A 19262-nucleotide genomic window follows, 5' to 3' on the forward strand; every position below is an offset into this window, starting at 1 on the left:
TTTAGGGAGACCCTTTTTCACAGTCACTTAGGAAACTGCGCACCAAAGAAAGATGAACGACTAACCCCATTTCAGAAGTGAGAATCGCCTTAGAAATTGGAGATGCGGTCACAAAAATAATGCCTAAAATTGCTAGATTATGTCAACTCTGCCATGAACTTTTTTTTATGGGTTTTCCAAGTATTAGTTCATTTAATTCTCCTAACAATAGAAAGTCGGCTCTATTATTAGGCCCATTTTATAAATGAGAAAACCAAGGAACAGGGAAATTTAAGCCACTCAGCCACAATCACAGAGCTAATAAGCAGAAGGGAAAAATCCCGACATGGAGTCTCATCTTCAGTCAATGGCCCATATTTTAACCACGCTCCCGTCAATGTCTGTGAAAATAGAACAGATTGTTTTATTTAGGGTATTTTCAGAGGTGGCCAGAGAAAAACCTCCATTGTTACATCATCCACATGTCTCCACCTAAATCTCATGCACTGGTGTCAAAACAATAATGACTTCTTAGTGGGTTTTCAATTTCAAGACAAAAGGAGATTAAACAACCTTAGAAAAGCAATATGTATCCCTACTTGTATAAACCTGGGAAGCTTTAGAGATGCTCTGAGCCTTGAGCCTAACGGGAATTTCAAAGATATACAATGGAGGGGGAGAGACCATCAAAGGTAAAAATATAAGAACAATCCTTAGAGTTGAGGAAAATGAGTCTTCTGATTAAACATCTTCACTCCATGCCCAATACGAGAACTGAAAAAGCTAGAAAGGCTAGAGAGAAAGCAAGATACTAAAAGCATCCAGGGGGAAAACTATGTCCCTCTAAAGGGTCAGGAGTCAGAAGGCTATGGGACCTCTGAGTAGCAATATTGGAAACCAGAAACCAAAAAGAGATGTCTTCAAAATACTGAGTAAAGGGGCGCCTGGGTGGCTAGTCGGTTAAGCGTCCGACTCACGGTTTGTGAGTTCGAGCCCCACGCGGGCTGTGCTGACAGCTCGGAGCCTGGAGCCTGGAGCCTGCTTCGGATTCTGTGTCTCCCTCTCTCTCTGCCTCTCCCCCACTTGTGCTCTGTCTCTCTCTCTCTCTCTCTCTCTCTCTCTCTCTCAAAAATAAATAAAATATAAAATACTGAGTAAAAATTGTGTCCAAGTTCACGTTCCCTACCCTGCAAAATGATAATCCAAGAGGTTAATGAAAAGTAACTTCTCAGATACCTTTTCTCCAAAAGCTGTTAGAGGATACTCTTTGCTGAAATGACGGTGTACCCCAAGAAAGAAGACAGAAGAATAATGATGGAAAGCACGCAAGAGGACTGGGAACAAGCATGTCCCGTGTAGGAGAGAAAGACAGAGGGGCCACAGAAGGAAGGCCTCCACAGACTACATATTGAGAGGATCTGTCTGACCTCTTGGAGCATGGAAACAATTGGCCATGAGCTTATTAAAAAAAAAAAACAACCCAAGCTAATGAAAAAATAACTCCAAAAAAACCAGAAGATTTCATGAGAAAATACAAATGCACAAAATACCCCTTGACTCAGTGCGGAACGATATTTGCGTTGTCGTCATAATATAAACGTCCATTACTGATCTCGCCAAATGATGATCTCGGTCTATATGTCTTTATATTACATTGTGAGATCCAAAAAAAGCTCTGTGAAGCAACCGAGCTTCGTACGTTTGCAGCAACATCATCTGACAGCAAACCCTGACCTGAGCCTACGTGAGTTTATTTACAGCCTTCATTTATCACACTTGGTAGCCACATTCCCATGTTTTGTGGCAGAAATGTAACATGTTTCATTACGGAGCCTTGCCTCAGGCCCCACTGGAGATTTAAGTAATCCATGGTAATACGACCGTATTACCAGTCCCGAGTCCTCCAGATTCTGAATTCTGAAACACATCTGGCCTCAAGGGTTTGGAAAAGGGATTCAGGACCTGTATAAATATATTGAGAAGATGGGGGCGGGGGGAGGGAAGCAAGGGGAGTGAACTTCTCAACCAGAGAGTGACAAAATAGCAATATATACACTTTTACATCGAAATATACTTTTATGTCAAAATATATAGGTACGTCTTGGAAGAAATAGCAGATGCGGCTGAAAGGGATAGCCTTCAGTGGGGGAAATGTGAGGACAGGAAGAGGTGAGGCAGAGGGTTCCTATCTATTAGAAGTCTTTTTAACATTATTTGATGTTGTAAGTTACGCCTTATTTTCACGGAGAATAGAAATAATCAGCAAAAAACCAATCTTCCTTCAGGAGCACATGGGTTAAAAGGAAGATCAAGTCGGCATTCATGTCTACTTGTCTAGTTAAAGATATACAGCCTAGTCATATCCATTACAAATATCTGGGGGGAAAGAATACCCCGATATTAGGTCTAGATACTTGGCCTGGAGGGACTCAACAGATGCAGGTGAATTTACCGTGTTCACAATCTCCCCAGTGGCAAGTACTCAGCCATGTGAAAAGAAATCCAGAAAAAAAAATGTCAGAATTCTTTCTGAAGGGCACTGAGTAAGGAATCCAAGCAGCCTGTTCCTTCACATGCATTTCCACAATTCAGTTTTGTCACGTAAACAACAGGCTTAGGAGACCTTCCTGGGCTGTTTACACAACAAGCATGTTAACGAAGTTTGTGACATCAGGTATACTTTACCTTTTTACTCATTTATTTTTGCAGGAGTTTCTTTTTTAAGTGCTTATCTCAGGGTCCCTACATTTTGAACCACGCAGGAAATTATAGAGGAGCCTCAGGCTTTAACTTAACATAACACTTGGGGGCACCTGGGTGGCTCAGTGGGTTAAGCGTCTGACCGGCTCAGGGCATGATCTCACGGTTTGTGAGTTCGAGCCCCGCGTTGGGCTCTGTGCTGACAGCTCGGAGCCTGGAGCCTGCTTCGGATTCTGTGTCTCCCTCTCTCTCTGGCCCTCCCCTACTCGTGCTCTGTCTCCCTCTCTCTCTCAAAAAATAAACATTAAAACAAAATTAAAAAAAAACAACATGCATACACTTGGAATGCATGTACTGCCTAACTGGGAGTTAGAATGGTGCTGGTGGCTGTCACTATTTTGTCTTCACTGGATGTCAAGGCAGGGAGCCACGGCATTGGTAAGGTGCTCGAAGTGTAATGAGCCACTTTTAAAGTGTAATAGCCACTTTTAAAACTGGCTGGTCACTTCCCATGCTCCATTTGAAAAAAGACATTCTGTGGAAGCGTGTCTACTCTCTCCAGTAGAGAGGAAAGTTAGGGCACATGCAGGAGTCCTGAGTGTGGGCTTCAGGGTCAGACTGACCTGGGTTCGAACCCCGGCTCTGTCATTCAGTAGAGGTCTGTCCTTGTCAAGTTCTTTGCTCCCACGGAGCTTCCATTTTCTCTTCATAAATGGGGGCCGGTCTCAGTCTTGGTATTGCTGACGTTTTGGGCTGGAGAGCTCTTTATGGGGGGGTAGGCGGTCCTATACTCTGAAGGACATTGAGCAACCCACCTGGCCTGTCCTACCAGATGCCGGTAGCTCCCCTCCCTGAGTTGTGACAAACCAAAAGGTCTCCAGACATTGCCAAACATCCCATGGGGGAGGACCGTAAAATCACCAAGAACCTCAGCGCTGACCTTTCAAATAAATTAAAAACCTCCAACCTTCACACTTGGTAAGATCCTCATAAATGAATTTATGTAGATTGCTTAGCACATGTAGATACCTGGTAAGCACAAAAAGAATGCGGGATTTTATATTATCATCTCAGTACTGATCACAGGGAAAGAGAGACAGAGTGCGAGCCGGGGAGGGAAGAGAGAGTGGGAGTCACAGAATCCGAAGCAGGCTCTAGGCTCTGAGCTGTCAGCACAGAGCCCAACGCAGGGCTTGAACTTACGAACCTGTGAGATCATGACCTGAGCCAAAGACGGACGCCCAACTGACTGAGCCACCCAGGCGCCCATAGAAAGTTTTTTTTAGAGGTTATTTTTAATATACAGATGACAAAACCAAAGTCAAAAGGTCAAGTGTCCGGCCAAGTTCCTTAATGAAGAAAGTGATAGAAACAGGACACAAATATATAGCTCGGAACTGGTCCTCTCTACCCCTATTTAATACTGTGCAGCACACTACCCTCTGTGGCTTTATGGCTGGAGACTAGCTGATTTCTTATGGAAGATTAAGATGAGAAAAATTTAAAAACTGCTATCATAGAAATGCCCTCCCCTCCTTTCTGCCCAAAATTAAATTAAATATGGGGGGTAGAGGATGGTAAAGTTTTACGGAAGAGTTAGCTTATCTTCTGAATCGGGAATTGGCCAACTCACCATTTGCTTTTAGCCACTTTTTGGAATGAAGGTAACTCTCCAACATCCTTTCATTAAACAGCATGTACCCCATCGGTTCGGACACGATCACGTCGATGGCTTCGGGAAGAGAGATGTCCTCGATTTTCCCTGGCAAAACAATGATCTTGTCTGAAAGGTGGTTATTTTTCACCAGCATCTGAAAAAGATAAGACAGGGTGCTAGGTGCCAGTACTGATGTTCTACAGGGTCTTACAAAAAAAAAAAAAAAAAAAAAAAAAAAAAAAAAAAAAAAAAAAGGTCTACAGATTAAGGGTTGACACCGTGATAGGGATGAGAGGGAAGAGACATGTTTGTTTCTATAAACCCTTGAAAAAAAAACAAACTTGTTTTTCTTAATGTACAAATAGTTCGTGTTTACTGTGAGAAGACACAGATATGACACAAATAAAGACACCTGTAATTGTGCCACATGCAAATAGTAACTATGGAGAGTTTGATGTATACCCCTCTCCGGACTCTTTACACACATGTACACGTGTGTGTGTGCATGAAGGTGTGTGGGGGTGTTGTCTGCGTATGTGTATATTCATATGCGCCTGTACTTTTGAGGAATTGTTTTTTTGTTCATGGTTTCGGCTTATTTTTCCATCATTCTGCCTTCAGTAAAGACGCCAAAGAGCTCTTTACAAGAATCTTGCACAAATTAATGATCCTGACGCTCATGAAATTATCCTTTGGCCTTTGGATTCCAAAAATAAGTAAGAGCACATTCTTGCCCTTTCTGCAGAAGCACATTTTACAGTTATGTACTCATTTTTCTTTGATGTCTTCTGTATTCTGTTTAATAACTTTGAGTTCTCCTCAAAGTGGGACCTTGAAGAGATCTGTATTTTTATATTTCTAATGTATTTCTTCTTAATGCCAAATATGTCAAAGAACTTGCATTATTACATTTATGTCTTTCTACTGCCTGAAAAATACATTTCCTAATAAACATCTTATACGCATGAGCATAAATGTAGACAGCACATTCCTTTTGGAGTTGTGGTTCTCCGAGACTCTTAGACCTTTGCTCGTTGTGTTTATGCACAGACAACTTTCACTTTGTATTTTCACAACTTGATCCCTTTCTTTGTCATGAATGTGGCACACCATGTGTTCGTCATGATTCCATTGCATTTGTTCCATTTCTGATTACTTCGTCACATAGCTAGGATAACCTTCACCTCGAGACAGTCCTTCTAGGGTGCTGCTTACCAACACATGCCCCATAAACTTATTAAAAGTCTTTTCTACTTAAGCTTTTTTTTTTAATGTTTATTTATTTTTGAAGGAGACAGAGACAGAGCATGAGCGGGTAAGGAGCAGTGAGAGAGGGAGACACAGAATCCAAAGCAGGCTCCAGGCTCTGAGCTGTCAACACACAGCCTGACGTGGGGCTCGAACTCACGAACCCGTGAGATTGTGACCTGAGCTGAAGTTGGACATTCAACTGCCTGAGCCACCCAGGTGCCCCTACTTAAACTTTTTTTTTTTTTTTTAAGACGGAATAAATTAATCTCTGATCTGGAAAAACAATGAAGAAAACTATGAATGTGTCACCCACTGTCGACATTGGTCCATCCACAAGGACTCTTGGAATTCCATTTTATCATGGATGATACATGTGGAAATCTAGGTCATGGGGCTCATGGGATTTTTCCCTGTAGGGACAAAGCCTAAAGGTTAAGGCTTTTGGTGCCCTGCTCTTCTCAGCTTCCTCTAGACTTTCTTAAAACTTCTATATAATCTTGTATTTCCTTGATTCTCTTTTGTTCACGAATACAATAATCTTCAACATCCTGGGGGCCTAGCTGCTTCCCACAGACAATTAGTAACTGTGTTCTCTTATGTCTACCTTTGAGAAATATCTCATTTCCACCTTTTCCTTTCTGCCTGCATCAACTTGTTCGGTTCTTAATAGCTTCAAATATGGAATTTAAAAATAGCATTTATATAGTAAAAAGAATAATAGTAGTGCCTATCTCACAGGCCGGCTTGAGGATAAAACAAGATAAAGTGTATTAAAGGCTGTGTAAGTTTTAAAATTGTTACTGTCACATTATTTTTGTTAAAGAGTACTATGCATTAAAAAAGAGAAACACAGGTGAGAAAAAACATGAAAATAAAGATCGTTTGTATTGTCATATCCAGATGTAGGCAAAGTATATCCCTCAGCAGACATGTGAGTGTCTCTCTGTTTATGAAAATGTAAAATATTTTGTTTTGGCACCTTGAGATATTTGAGCTGAGGGCTCAGGTTGCACTAGAACCTGACTAGCTCCCACGGGGACAAAGGGCATCACTATATCCGTCCTGGCCTACCTGTCAGGAAGTTCTGTTTTAAACGCCATTCCATGAAGTTTTCTACAACCCCATTTCTACTGGTTGTATAGTATTTCAGAAAATACTCTGATTCATTTAACCAACCCCAAGTTACCGGACATTGAGGTTACAGCACATTTTTCATTGTTATAACAGCGTTTGAACAAATAATAACAAATACTTCCCACTGCTTCTGGTGCATTTAAAGAACACGGCAATTTTATATTATTATTATTATTATTATTATTATTATTATTATTATTATTTTAATATGAAATTTATTGTCAACTTGGTTTCCATACAACACCCAGTGCTCATCCCAACAGGTGCCCTCCTCAATACCCATCACCCCCCTCCTCCCCTCCCCCCCATCAACCCTCAGTTTGTTCTCAGTTTTTAAGAGTCTCTTATGTTTTGGATCTCTCCCTCTCTAACGTCTTTTTTTTTATTCCTTCCCCTCCCCCCATGGGTTTCTGTTAACTTTCTCAGGATCCACATAAGAGTAAGAACATATGGTATCAGTCTTTCTCTGTATGACTTATTTCACTTAGCCTCACACTCTCCAGTTCCATGCACGTTGCTACAAAAGGCCATATTTCATTTTTTCTCATTGCCACGTAGTATTCCATTGTGTATATAAACCACAATTTCTTTATCCATTCATCCGTTGATGGACATTTAGGCTCTTTCCATAATTTGGCTATTGTTGAAAGTGCTGCTAGAAACATTGGAGTACAAGTGCCCCGATGCATCAGCACTCCTGTATCCCTTGGGTCAATTCCTAGCAGTGCTATTGCTGGGTCATAGGGTAGATCTATTTTTAATTTTTTGAGGAACCTCCACACTCTTTTCCAGAGAGGCTGCACCAGTGTTCATTCCCACCAGCAGTGCAAGAGGGTTCCCGTTTCTCCACATCCTCGCCAGCATCTATAGTCTCCTGATTTGTTCATTATAGCCACTCTGACTGGGGTGAGGTGGTATCTCAGTGTGGTTTTGATTTGTATTTCCCTGATGAGGAGTGACGTTGAGCATCTTTTCATGCGCCTGTTGGCCATCCGGATGTCTTCTTTAGAGAAGTGTCTATTCATGTTTTCTGCCCATTTCTTCACTGGATTATTTGTTTTTTGGGTGTGGAGTTTGGTGAGAAGAACATGGCAATTTTAAAGGTTTCTGATACACAGTGCCCCTCTGCCTACCACAAAGGAATTCCACTTCTGGATTTTAAGCCCTTTCTAAATTCTGCCTATGGGGTACGAGACTTTGCACAAGGTAGTGTATAAAACTGCCTCGTCAACTTGGGTCAGAATGCTAGAAGGGGAGCTTTCTAAGTCTTGCTAGAGAGACCAATGTGATAGGATATCCAAGTGAGCATGATATTATTCTCTATGGAGAATTTACAGAGAATAATCCTGGACTATTGACCCCTTAGGAACATCTGAGATATAATAAGGCTTTGGAGGGAGGATGTTATGAGCTGTCAAAAGGGCAATTTGGGATTCACAGGAAATAATTTTGAGTCTCATTATTCTCACCGGTAAAGAAGGGAATACCGCATTATGAAATAGGAAAAAAGGCCTGCCGGTAGGTCACGGTATCATGTGACTTCATTTAATTTCATTCAATTCAAAGCACACTAGATCAGGAATCTGAAGATACGAATTCTAGCCCTACCTTTACTACCAAAGAGCTGCGTGATCTCGGGCAAGTCGCTAAAGCCCATAAATTCTGGTTTCCCTCCTTGCAAAATTAAAATTTAAAACGAGTTGATCTAAGGCTCCTTCTAGTTCTACCATTTTATGATTAGAAGAAAGCCCAACTTCCCCCCAAATGTATTCCCGGAGTCCACGAACATAAGAGCTTCATGATCAAATAATTTTGGAACTTCTTTACAATATATATCCCTCTTACAAAATCAGAGATATCCTTAGCAATGTCAATTGCTTCGAAGAATTTTGCAGGACAGAAAGCTGTTTGGCGTGGTTAAATCAAAGACACCCAAACTTATTTGGATGCTTTGCAGTTCTTTTTTTCACACTGGACATTGATTTATCTCCTGCAGACCAATAATGAGGAAACAGTGACAATAGTTTATTTGGTAATTCTAAACCTGAATACAGTTTGTTGACCAAGGTATTTGAAGACAGGACATAAATCCAACCAATAATAGCTCTAAAACAAGAGATTAGCTAATTCTGGAGATAAGTCTTTGAGCCAATGTTCCTTCACCTTTGGTTTACAGCACTCTCAGTACAGAAAATTTTGCGTTAGCCTGTCTTCTCACACACCCTTCTTCCAAAGCCGAAACTTTGTAGCACTATCCTTTACAGGAAAAAGGAACTTTAATGCATCTCCCCAAAAGCTGGAGAAGGCTACTAATCCAGAGGAAGGCTCCATCATCCACCATGGTCACTGCTGCACAGATTCTCCCTATGGGACCTGGTCCTTCTCAGAGAGTTCAGAATAGAGGGAGGTTCCAATAAGGGCTCTACTCTCTGGACACCATCAAGGTACGAGCAAACCCACATTACATCTTTGTTTGGATCTTGTTTCCTTGCAATTACACTGGGTTTCAAAAACCCTTCAGTAGTTCTGTCACTTGTATTGGCTGCTTAAATTGTGCCCCCACATGCACACACACACACATACACACGCACACACTTTAGGTAGTGGCAGCAGTAGAATTCACCCTTTTAGTATCACAGTGATTTCCAAGATAGATCATGGTAATAATTTCACTTGGTGAAGTTCTTACCTCGCTTGGGAGGTTTTTCACTGAGTTACGTGCATTGAAAGGTGTTGTTCATTTATGCCTGTGCAGTTCGGAAGCTTAGTCTTAGAAGCTATACCACACAATACCATATAGTATTGAATTGTATCCTGTCTCAAAGAGGTGGAAAAATCAAGCGTTTTGGAGGTGAAAGACTTGGGTGCTACTGTCAGATTCTCCACTTAGTAGCTCTAAGACTTTGGCCAAGACACATAGTTTCTTGGAAGTCCTTTCATTCATGTGTAAAACGAGACTAGGAGAGCCTGGGTGGCTGAGTCGGTTGAGCAGCCGACTTCGGCTCAGGTCATGATCTCACCGTTTGTGAGTTCGAGACTCGCATCGGGCTCTGTGCTGATGGCTCAGAGCCTGGAGCCTGCTTCGGATTCTGTGTCTCCCTCTCTCTCTGCCCCTCCCCCACTCGTGCTTTGTCTCACTGTCTCTGAAAAATGAATAAACTTAAAAAAAATTAAAAGAAAATGAGAATAGAATAGCACCGATCCCTTCATGTCATCTTAAGGATCAAATCAAATGAGAAAGTGAGAGAAATGTATCAATCAAAGAGAATAGGGATTAAATCGAACACGATTTTAAAGACAAGATGATAAGGCAAAAGAGCTGAGATTAAATGAGACACTTGGGGTCCAAAGAAACAACCAAGAAGCAAAGCAACATAATAACGGAATAATACTTAACTAATATGCAGGAAGAAAATATATTACATTCCAATTACTTATAACCATTTTGGAAAAACATTTGGCATCAAAAAAGTTGAAAGAGGTACTCAGTGTCCAACTCAGAAATATCACCAGCTAAAAATACACACTCCAGAGGAATATTTGAACATATATTCAAGATAAGCTGTACTAGAAGTGTCTGGGTGGCTGTCAGTAAAGGGTCCGACTTGGCTCAGGTCATGATCTCATGGGTTCGTGAGTTTGAGCCCCACGTCAGGCTCTGTGCTGACGGCTCAGAGCCTGGAGCCTGCTTCAGATTCTGTGTGTATCTCTCTCTCTGCCCCTCCCCACTCCCATATGCACGCTTTCTCTCTCTCTCAAAAATAAATTAATGTTAAAAAAAAAGATAAGCTGTACTAAAGATTTAATTATAATACTGGTAATTATAGGATGTAAATTATAAATTCATTATAATTTGTAAATTATAAATTATAATTATAAATATGTAAATTATAAAAATTTACAATGAGCCAGAAGTAACTACTGATAGGGAAACAAATGAGTAAATAGCAGTATATCCATATGAGGAATACTCTTCCACAGTCACAGAGAACCAGAGGTACACGCGTTAAACATAAATTAATTTCACAAACTGAATTTTAGGGGGGAAAATCAGGTTGCTGAAGAATGATTTCTTTTATTAAAAAAAGGTTGAATGTATTCAAAAGTAAACTATGTTGATTAGGATATACTAAATCATATTTTTAAGCTTTTTATGCTAAGCCCAAGACTCAAGATGTTATTAACTTTTGAGACTGAAGGGAGGGGAGGGCATGGAATCAGGGCAAGGCAAATAGGAATTTTAATACATGGTTAAGATTCGTCTAGTTCTTACACTGGATTGTGCGGATATATGGGCTCATTTGGTTAGTACTCTTCATACCTTATATTTATGCTCATCTCTCCTTTTGTATGCATAAAATGTTTTATAATAATAAATTTAAAATCAGGCTATCAATAGAGAAGCTCAAGGTAATCAACCCGAATGCAGATTAAGTAAGACAAACTGATTTTGCCATCAGAAAGAAGCTAATGGACATGGAAGACAGATGAAAACAAAGCAGCAATAAAGGAAATTATGTCTCAGAAGTATAGGAAAATAGAATGCAAAAAAATCACTGAAAAATAGAAGAAAATCTCCCTGAAATAAAACCCAATTCTTTTAACAGGAAAAATATACACTGGCCATAGGAAAATTTCATACAGTAATAGTACCATGGAAATACATTCTGCTCAAGACTTTGGATTTAAAGAAAAAAGAATCAATTCCTTGGGCACTCAGGCAGAAAAATAAATCACCTTAAAAGGGAAAGAAAATCAGGATGGCATTAGATTCCTCTCGAGTCACGTTCATTTTAAGAAATTTCTACAGGGGCACCTGGGTGGCTCAGTCAGTTAAGTGTCTGACTTTGGCTCTGGTCATGATCTCGTGGTTTGTGAATTTGAGGCCCATGTGGGGCTCTGTGCTGACAGCTCAGATCCTGGAGCCTGTTTCAGATTCCATGTCTCCCCCTCTCTCTGTCCCTCCCATGCTCATGCTGTCTGTCTGTCTCTGTCTCTCAACAATAAATGTTAAAAAAAAAATTTCCACAAAATTTAGAAGAAAAAAAAATTATGACCAAAAGAATATTAAATCCAGAAAGTGCTATTCACATTTCCAACATGAAAGAACTCAGACTATATAGCACACATAAGCCCTTCAAAAATGCTTTGTCAGAAAGAAAAAAAGAAATTCACATATTTGAGAGATGAATTAAATAAAGAATTTGGCCATACGAAGCTATAATAAGACTCATGGTTAGAAATGAGTCCATTTAATTATGGAACAAATAGTAAAAAATAGCAAGAATTTGGTTATATTTCAATGAGAAATATATTACACCTTCACAGTATATAATTAACAAAAGAGGAAGGAGGAATATGAGGATGTTGATAACTTCATTTTTTTTTGCAAATTTTCAGAAGCAACCTACAAACAAACATTAAAGACTTAGTGGAGCATTCTAAATCTTGACAATATAGAAATTAAAAAAAAAAAAGGAGAAGAAGAAAATAGGGAGTTGTACCAGAAGGAGGAAATTTCCTCTTCAATTATACAGGGAGAGTCAACACTATCTTCAAAGCAGATGATTCAGGAGAGAGAAGTATGAGTATTATGACATAAGGTTATTATGGTAATCAACTAAAGCACAAATGGGGTGCTTGGGTGGCTCAGTCGGTTAAGTGTCTGACTTTGGCTCAGGCCATGATCTCACGATTTGTGAGATCGAGCCCCACATCGGGCTCTCTGCTGTCAGTACAGAGCCTGCTTTGGATCCTCTGTCCCCCTCTCTCTCTGTCCCTCCCCCACTCACACTCCTCTCAAAAATAAATAAACATTAAAATAATGAATGAATGAATGAATGCACCCAGAACCACTCAAGAGTAGTTAACATTGCGAAAAATGAGCAGGCATTAGTAGGGTGGATGGGAGAAGTTTCCTTTTTTTCTTAAGGCCTTCCTATACAGCTTGATTCCTTGTGAACAGGTATTACTTTAATTTAAATTAAAACACACACACACACACACACACACACACACACACACACAGTCAATGAGCAGTCCTGCAAACAGCAGGATACCTAATTAACCTTTCTCTTATTCTCTCCTTTCAGAACCCCGTCCTTAAAATGGGCAATTCTGAACATCTGCTCAAACATTTAAAAAAGCACTATTAACCTTCCTGTTAAAAATTCAACGACTTCAAGTTTACTTAAGTATTCTCTTGAATACTTAAGCTAAAGTTCTTTGCCAACTACCACTTCTGGTTCCATCATTTTATCAATCAGAAAACAGAGTCCTATGGGGGTTAGTGTCCAACCCAAGAACATGTCACAGGGGAGAGACTTGGAAGAGAGCAATTTTATTTACCCATGTGTTTAAACCAGTTCAGTTCGTAACTGTTACCAGAGACAGCAGCACTGTGGCCTGGCTGGTCTCTAAGAAGAGTCTAGGAGGGAGTACCCACGGTCGCTGTCTGTCTCCCTTGTCCCTTTCCCTCCCTTCTGCCTATAATCAAGGTATACACTGAGCACAGCATAAGACCCCCCACCTTGGGCCACTGGTGCCCAATTGTCAGTGTGCAGAAAACAGGGCCCTCTGAAATCTGCCGCCAGGAAAGAGTAAATGGGCCCCTGGGAGGAACCAGCCAGGGATGGGAGTGCAAAAAACCTCTGCAAACAAGAACTGGTTGGCAGGCAAATGAGGCCAACACACAAAGTGAGAAAGACAGAGAATGACCAAGGAGGGAGACAGACACAGAAAGAAGGGGGGGGGGGGAGACAAAGACAGGAACTTGTTTTTCTCTTTGTTTCTCTTTCAGATGACATAAGGTCAGAGCCTGAGGAGTCCAGGAACATCTCTGTGCTGAGCAAGAACGTATCCACCCCCATACAACTGCAGAATCTCCAAAGGGCGCAGAAGTCACATAAAGCTTTTATGAAGGCAATGTTGCCAACCTTGGCGTTTGGACGCCAATTAAAAAAAAAAAAAGGCACACTGGCGACTTTAAGACACTTAGTTGTTTCCCTCTGATGATGTTCCAGAAAGCTCAATAACTGGGGAAGAAGAGCATCAAGGAGGCAGACAAGCTGTCTAGGCTTGGAAAGGATACTTTGACCAAATTATAAAGTAAGCACTAAGAAATATGTAACGTCTACAGAAGCAATTCAGAGTCATCTGTGGATGTGTTGGGGGGGTGGTGCACCACCATACATCCTGTTAGCCAGCTTGCTTACCCTCTACTGGAGAGTGTTTTCCCTTGTAGGCTATAAATATCTGACAGCAGGTACAGGTCTGTTTTGCTCATCTAGCAGAGGGTCTGTACATCAAAGGCATCCGGTAAGTAGTTGTTAATTACCTCACCAAGGGTGATATGGCAGCCTTGGATTCAATGTTTCATCTTGGCTTGGAAAGTTATTACCAACGCAGTGGGGCAGTTCAAACAGGAGACATCACTCCTTTGCCTTTCCTAATCTCTGGCAGTGGGCAAACGAAGGGTATGTGGGTAAGAGAAATTTGGGCAATAGTCTCTAGTCCTCTCCAAATGCTGGCATCTCCAGTAACAGGAGAGGGTGATTTAGGTATGTCAGGACAAGTTTTTCAAATTAGGAGACTTTAACACGGACACAAAGGTTATGGAGTGCCCCGCCCGGCATACCCTTCCTTATAGGTTATGTTTGCCTTTCAGTGACTCTGTAAGTCAAACCGATGATAATGCAGGCAATTCTCTTATCGTCAAAAACAGAAAGGAGTTGTGTCTGGTGGAATGTGATTGATTATCGCCCTGTGGACAGACTGGTCCTGTGTCTATTTCTAAATCCTTTTCAGTATTCCTCATCCACCTATACACATGTGGTTCTCCGAATTCCCCTTTCAACAGGCTTAACATTTTACTAGCTTACCCATTCGTAAGCTAAGGGAAATATGTGACACGTGTTCATTTTATATCTGTGTGAAAGTCATACAGATTGTTAAAAAAATGATCTTATTGGAACGTACCATTTTTCACATTAGTTCTGGGACTGCATTCATTCTGTCCCCTCTTCCTGACTTTCTTCCTGCTCCTTTTTCCTTCCTTTTGCGGGTGATGAAGTATACTGCAATAGTTAAGAGACCACAGGCTTGAGGTCAAGTCGCTGCCTATCTGCTTTCTAGCAAACTCGGTCACATTAACTGATCTCGAGCCTCAGTTTCCCTACATGTAGAACTAGGGGTAACATTAGTGCTGACTTCATGGGTTGCTCTGAGACTTAATGAGTAATGCCTATGAAGTGATTATGCATCATTTAGCAAAGAGCAGGTGCACAATACATGCTAGCTATTATTCCCTCTTTTCCTGTGTTGGGTGAGCCAGGCTAGTTATTAGTGACCAGCTCCCAGTTGAAGTGGAGTAGGGATGTAGACAGTTAATCAGGCTGTCAGGAGAACTCCCCTTGATCGTAGGGTTTCACTGTCTACTCTTTCCCCAGAAAGGCCCAAGTAACTTACACTTTGTGTGGCAACTGCTCACTGCCTATCCAATCTCCGTTTTTGCTTTTTATCTAATTAGTGAAATGCCTGTGTTACCAGAGGCAACAATGTACTAACTTAAAAGACTCTACTTTCCAGCCTCTCTAGCAGCCAAGCATGGCTAACTGACTAAGTTCCGGTCTAGGAGGTATAAACATGAAGTGTTGAGAGGGACCTCCAGCAGGTCTCCCTAAAAGGGGGGAAGAAACCAAAGGGAAGCCATTTTTGAGCCCTCCCTTTGTCGTCTTATTACCTACACACAGATTTGTTGGCTGAAGTTCCAGCAGCTGACCTGGCGTTGACGTGACCTTCAGGTGATAAGCTCTACCAGGAATATGTAGCAGAGAGAGGCAAGGGGTCTAGGTCTCTACAAATCCTTTGGAGCTGCTACCTTGCCTTAGGCTACCTCATCAGACTTTTTTTTTTTTTTTTTTTTTTTTTGCATTTTAGTTAGTTAACATACAGGGTAGTGTTGGTTTCAGGAGTAGAACCCAGTGATTCATCCCGTACAAACTATACCCAAGGCTCATCACAACAGTGCCCTCCCCAAGGCCCATCCCATCTTTTGCATGGAAGAAAAAAAATCTCTTGGGTGTGTAAGCCAAGGTTCCCTTGGGTTTTCTGTTACACGCAGGTGAACCAACAGATAAACAGTGGAGGTCTTGTTCAGCCCAACGGACCTCTCAACCATGACGGCCATAACAGAACCATGGGGTTCAAGGACTTCAATCAATTTTTACTGTTTTGCTACCTAAACTTGGGTTCCATGTGGGCCCTGAGGGAGCGTGCAGGAGAGGGGGGCTGATGCAGAAGAGTGGAGACGCTCCTCCTCTATCTACACCTCCTCTTATACGCATGAGTACATTTCCCCACTAAGGAATTGTTTCCATCCATAAGCAGTCTTCAGGATGTAGAGGTCTGTGAGCCTCCAGCATAATTATGGGCCTTAGAGGAACGCTAAATATTAGTATATAAACACGAGCTAACTTTTCATTTCTTTCCTCTGGGCAGACACACCAACAGTACAAAGTTATGTGATTCTATGTACGTCCAGTTACATTACGTGATTATATATTCACATAGTTATATTTTGGTGGCTTTGCTTTTGGTAAAATCAACGATAATATGGGATCTTTACCCCCCACCTTTGCGTTTTATTTATTATGTCTATTCCACAATTCTGTGGGAGGGGCTTTATTATCTCCTCTCTATAGATAAGAAGACCAAAACTCAAATTGATTTAAGTCTATCAAGAGGACTCTGGTTTTTTGTAGCAACTGGTCATGAAATAACCTCTTGACTGGGCTGAAGTTTTTTGTTTTTAATTTTTTTTAACGTTTATTTATTATTGAGAGACAGAGCATGAGTGGGGGAGGGGCAGAGAGAGAGGGGGAGACACAGAATCCCAACTGGGCTCCAGGCTCTGATCTGTCAGCACAGAGACCGATGCGGGGATTGAACTCACAGACCACGAGATCATGACCAGAGCCGAAGTCGGACGGTTATGACTGAGCCACCCAGGCACCCCTGGACTGAAGTTTTTAATAGAAAAAGGGATTTTAAAATTTGCACCAAAGGACTATTGGAAGTTAGGGCCTTCCATTTATATACATGACCAACAGATTACATGCTTGATGTAGCTGATGGGATAAAAATAATACAAACAAATTACTTACAGGCCAAAGAAAAGTGGGGAGCTTCGTTGAAAACAAATCTATCTGTCTATAGAATAATTGAGACCAAACAATATTTTGACAAATATGAAGGAATGAAGGTCATTTGGATTTTAATTTCCACCAAATGTTACGAGCCCATAAAAACTGTCTCAGGTTTTACCAGACCTCAAATGTTTCATCTTTGCAAATGGCTTCTCATCAAACGTGATATTCAGATAATTAGCCTATCCTTGGCTTTAAGAGCGACCGGTGACTTGGAAATACGAACAGCCTGATGTGCAGCTCACTCCTTGGAGCCTGGAGGAGACAGCAGGTAAGTACAATCACTCCTCTGTAGTGAGGGCTGATAAAATGCGTATGTCACAAAAAAATGCAGCAAAGGCATTCTGAATTTCCTTTTCTGTAGGTCCTTCCTCAATTTTTTTTTTTTGATGTTTTAGTTTTTTATTTTGGAGAGAGAGACAGAGTGTGAGTGGGGCAGGGGCAGAGAGAGAGACACACACACAAAATCTGAAGCGGGCTCCAGGCTCTGACCTGTCAGCACAGAGCCCGACGCGGGGCTTGAACCCCTAAACTGGGAGATCACGACTTGAGCTGATGTCGGATGCTTAACCCACTGAACCACCCAGGCGTCCCTCTAGGTCCTTCTTAAGAAAAAGAGTATTCAGTCTAAGAAAGCGGCTCATGAAAAAACAAAAGACAAAAAAACAAAACACATTTCTGAAAGGTCAAGCCAGGAGTATTATGAATCGCCAGGGATATTTATGATCTAAAGAAAACTGTTACCTTATGCAAAACTCCGTTACAGAATGAAATGCAATTAAGGATTTATAGAAAAAAACACACTGGGGCCTCTACTAAGAAATCAGGGCTGAAAAAAAATATTTATTTTTCCTTTTCCAAATCACAGCCTCTCAGAATCTGATCCTTGGTCCGTGTGTCCCTCCTTCTGTTTCCTTGTCACAGGAATTGTTCCATTTCGGAACATCTTCCACAGCCCGTCCCTTCTTGCTTCAGATAAATATCCAGTCACCATTTGAGCACGGTGACCCAGATTGCTCTACGCTTACAAAGCATCTTTCTTCTGAGACAGTCCCGAACCATCCAATGCCTCAGTTAAACTTTCCCCGGCCAGTGGATGCTCTAATTTGTCACCCCTCAAAGTGTTTCAGCAAGCTCCTTCAGCAAGTGACCTGCTGATATACTTCCAGAAGACCCTTCATCTGTTTCTGTCATTTATTGATGACCTCAGTCCGCCTGCTAAGAAGCCCTGAGTTAAAGGTGAGGTCCGGGGATGGTTTTCACTTTTTGTATTTCGTCCTCTCAATCTCAGTTTAACGCTGAGCCTTTACAAAGACAGTGTGATATAATAAGTATACATATTTGGTCCCTGACCTGCAGTTGCTGACACAGAGCTCCTAAATCCCTTGGAATTTCCCGGGTGAGAGCAGAAATTTTTGTTCTCACGAGAGGGGTCCTGGGGGGCTTCCTGGATAGCTTCCGGATGGGGGCTGCTTACCAGAAAGACAGAGCACTGATTGGAAGCTTGGGACTTTCAGTCTCACCCTCTATCCTCCGGGGAGGGGAGAGGGGCTGGAGACGGAGTTAATCAATGATCATGCCCACATGATGAAGTTTCCATGAAAATCCCTCAACGATGGGTTCAGAGAGCTTCCGTGTTAGTGAATGCATCCGTGTACTGGGAAGAAGCATCCCTACTTCACAGGGACGGGAGCTCCTAAGCTTGGGACCCTTCATTTGGCTGTCCATCTGCACTCTTCATAACATCCTTTACGACAAACGGATACAAATGTAAGTAGATGTTTCCCTAAGTTTTTGACCTGTTCTAGAAAACTATCAAAACGCGGGCAGCCTTGGGGGACTGAGTCCTTGAACCCATGGAATCTGACACTGACTCCAGGTAATTGGTGTCAGAATTGAATTAAATCACTTGACCCCAGTTGGTGTCCAGAGAGTTGGGAAATCGGTTGGCGTAGGGAACAAACCCCCACACGTTAGGTGTGCGAAGTATCAGGAGTTAGGAAAACAGTTTTCCTTTTACGTTCATGCGTGATGGCCAAGGAGAGTCTCGACTTACAGGCAGAGCCACTCAGACAGCTTCTCAGTATTAAGAAATAGAGTTGACCTCGTGTGTCCCTTGTTTCATAGGATTCACTTACCAAACAGGCTCAGGATTTCATTCCAGGCTCGAGTTCAGTTTGAGACGATGCAACTTAGACACAGATTACTTTTGGGTTCTAGGACCCAATTCTGATGAGTGTGTGTGGAGGGGCTTCCCACACAGCACCCAGCAATTCTCAGGTGCCAACAGGGTGATAATTCTGCCACCGCTTGGAGACAGCACCAGATTCCACAGG

General features: G+C 41.7%; 1 protein-coding gene across 2 annotated transcripts in view; it reads right to left on the minus strand.

Annotated features, from left to right (window-relative positions):
• PUM3 (pumilio RNA binding family member 3) overlaps window positions 1–19262 on the minus strand; it is a 335043-nt gene that overhangs the window by 129568 nt on the left and 186213 nt on the right. For both annotated transcript variants that reach the window (XM_053205311.1, XM_053205310.1), the window contains exon 6: window positions 4313–4490. In XM_053205311.1, the coding sequence (XP_053061286.1) occupies window positions 4313–4490 (178 nt within the window). The remainder of the gene's footprint in view (window positions 1–4312; window positions 4491–19262) is intronic.

Source organism: Acinonyx jubatus, chromosome D4 (assembly GCF_027475565.1).
Source record: "Acinonyx jubatus isolate Ajub_Pintada_27869175 chromosome D4, VMU_Ajub_asm_v1.0, whole genome shotgun sequence".
NCBI classification, from domain to species: domain Eukaryota; kingdom Metazoa; phylum Chordata; class Mammalia; order Carnivora; family Felidae; genus Acinonyx; species Acinonyx jubatus.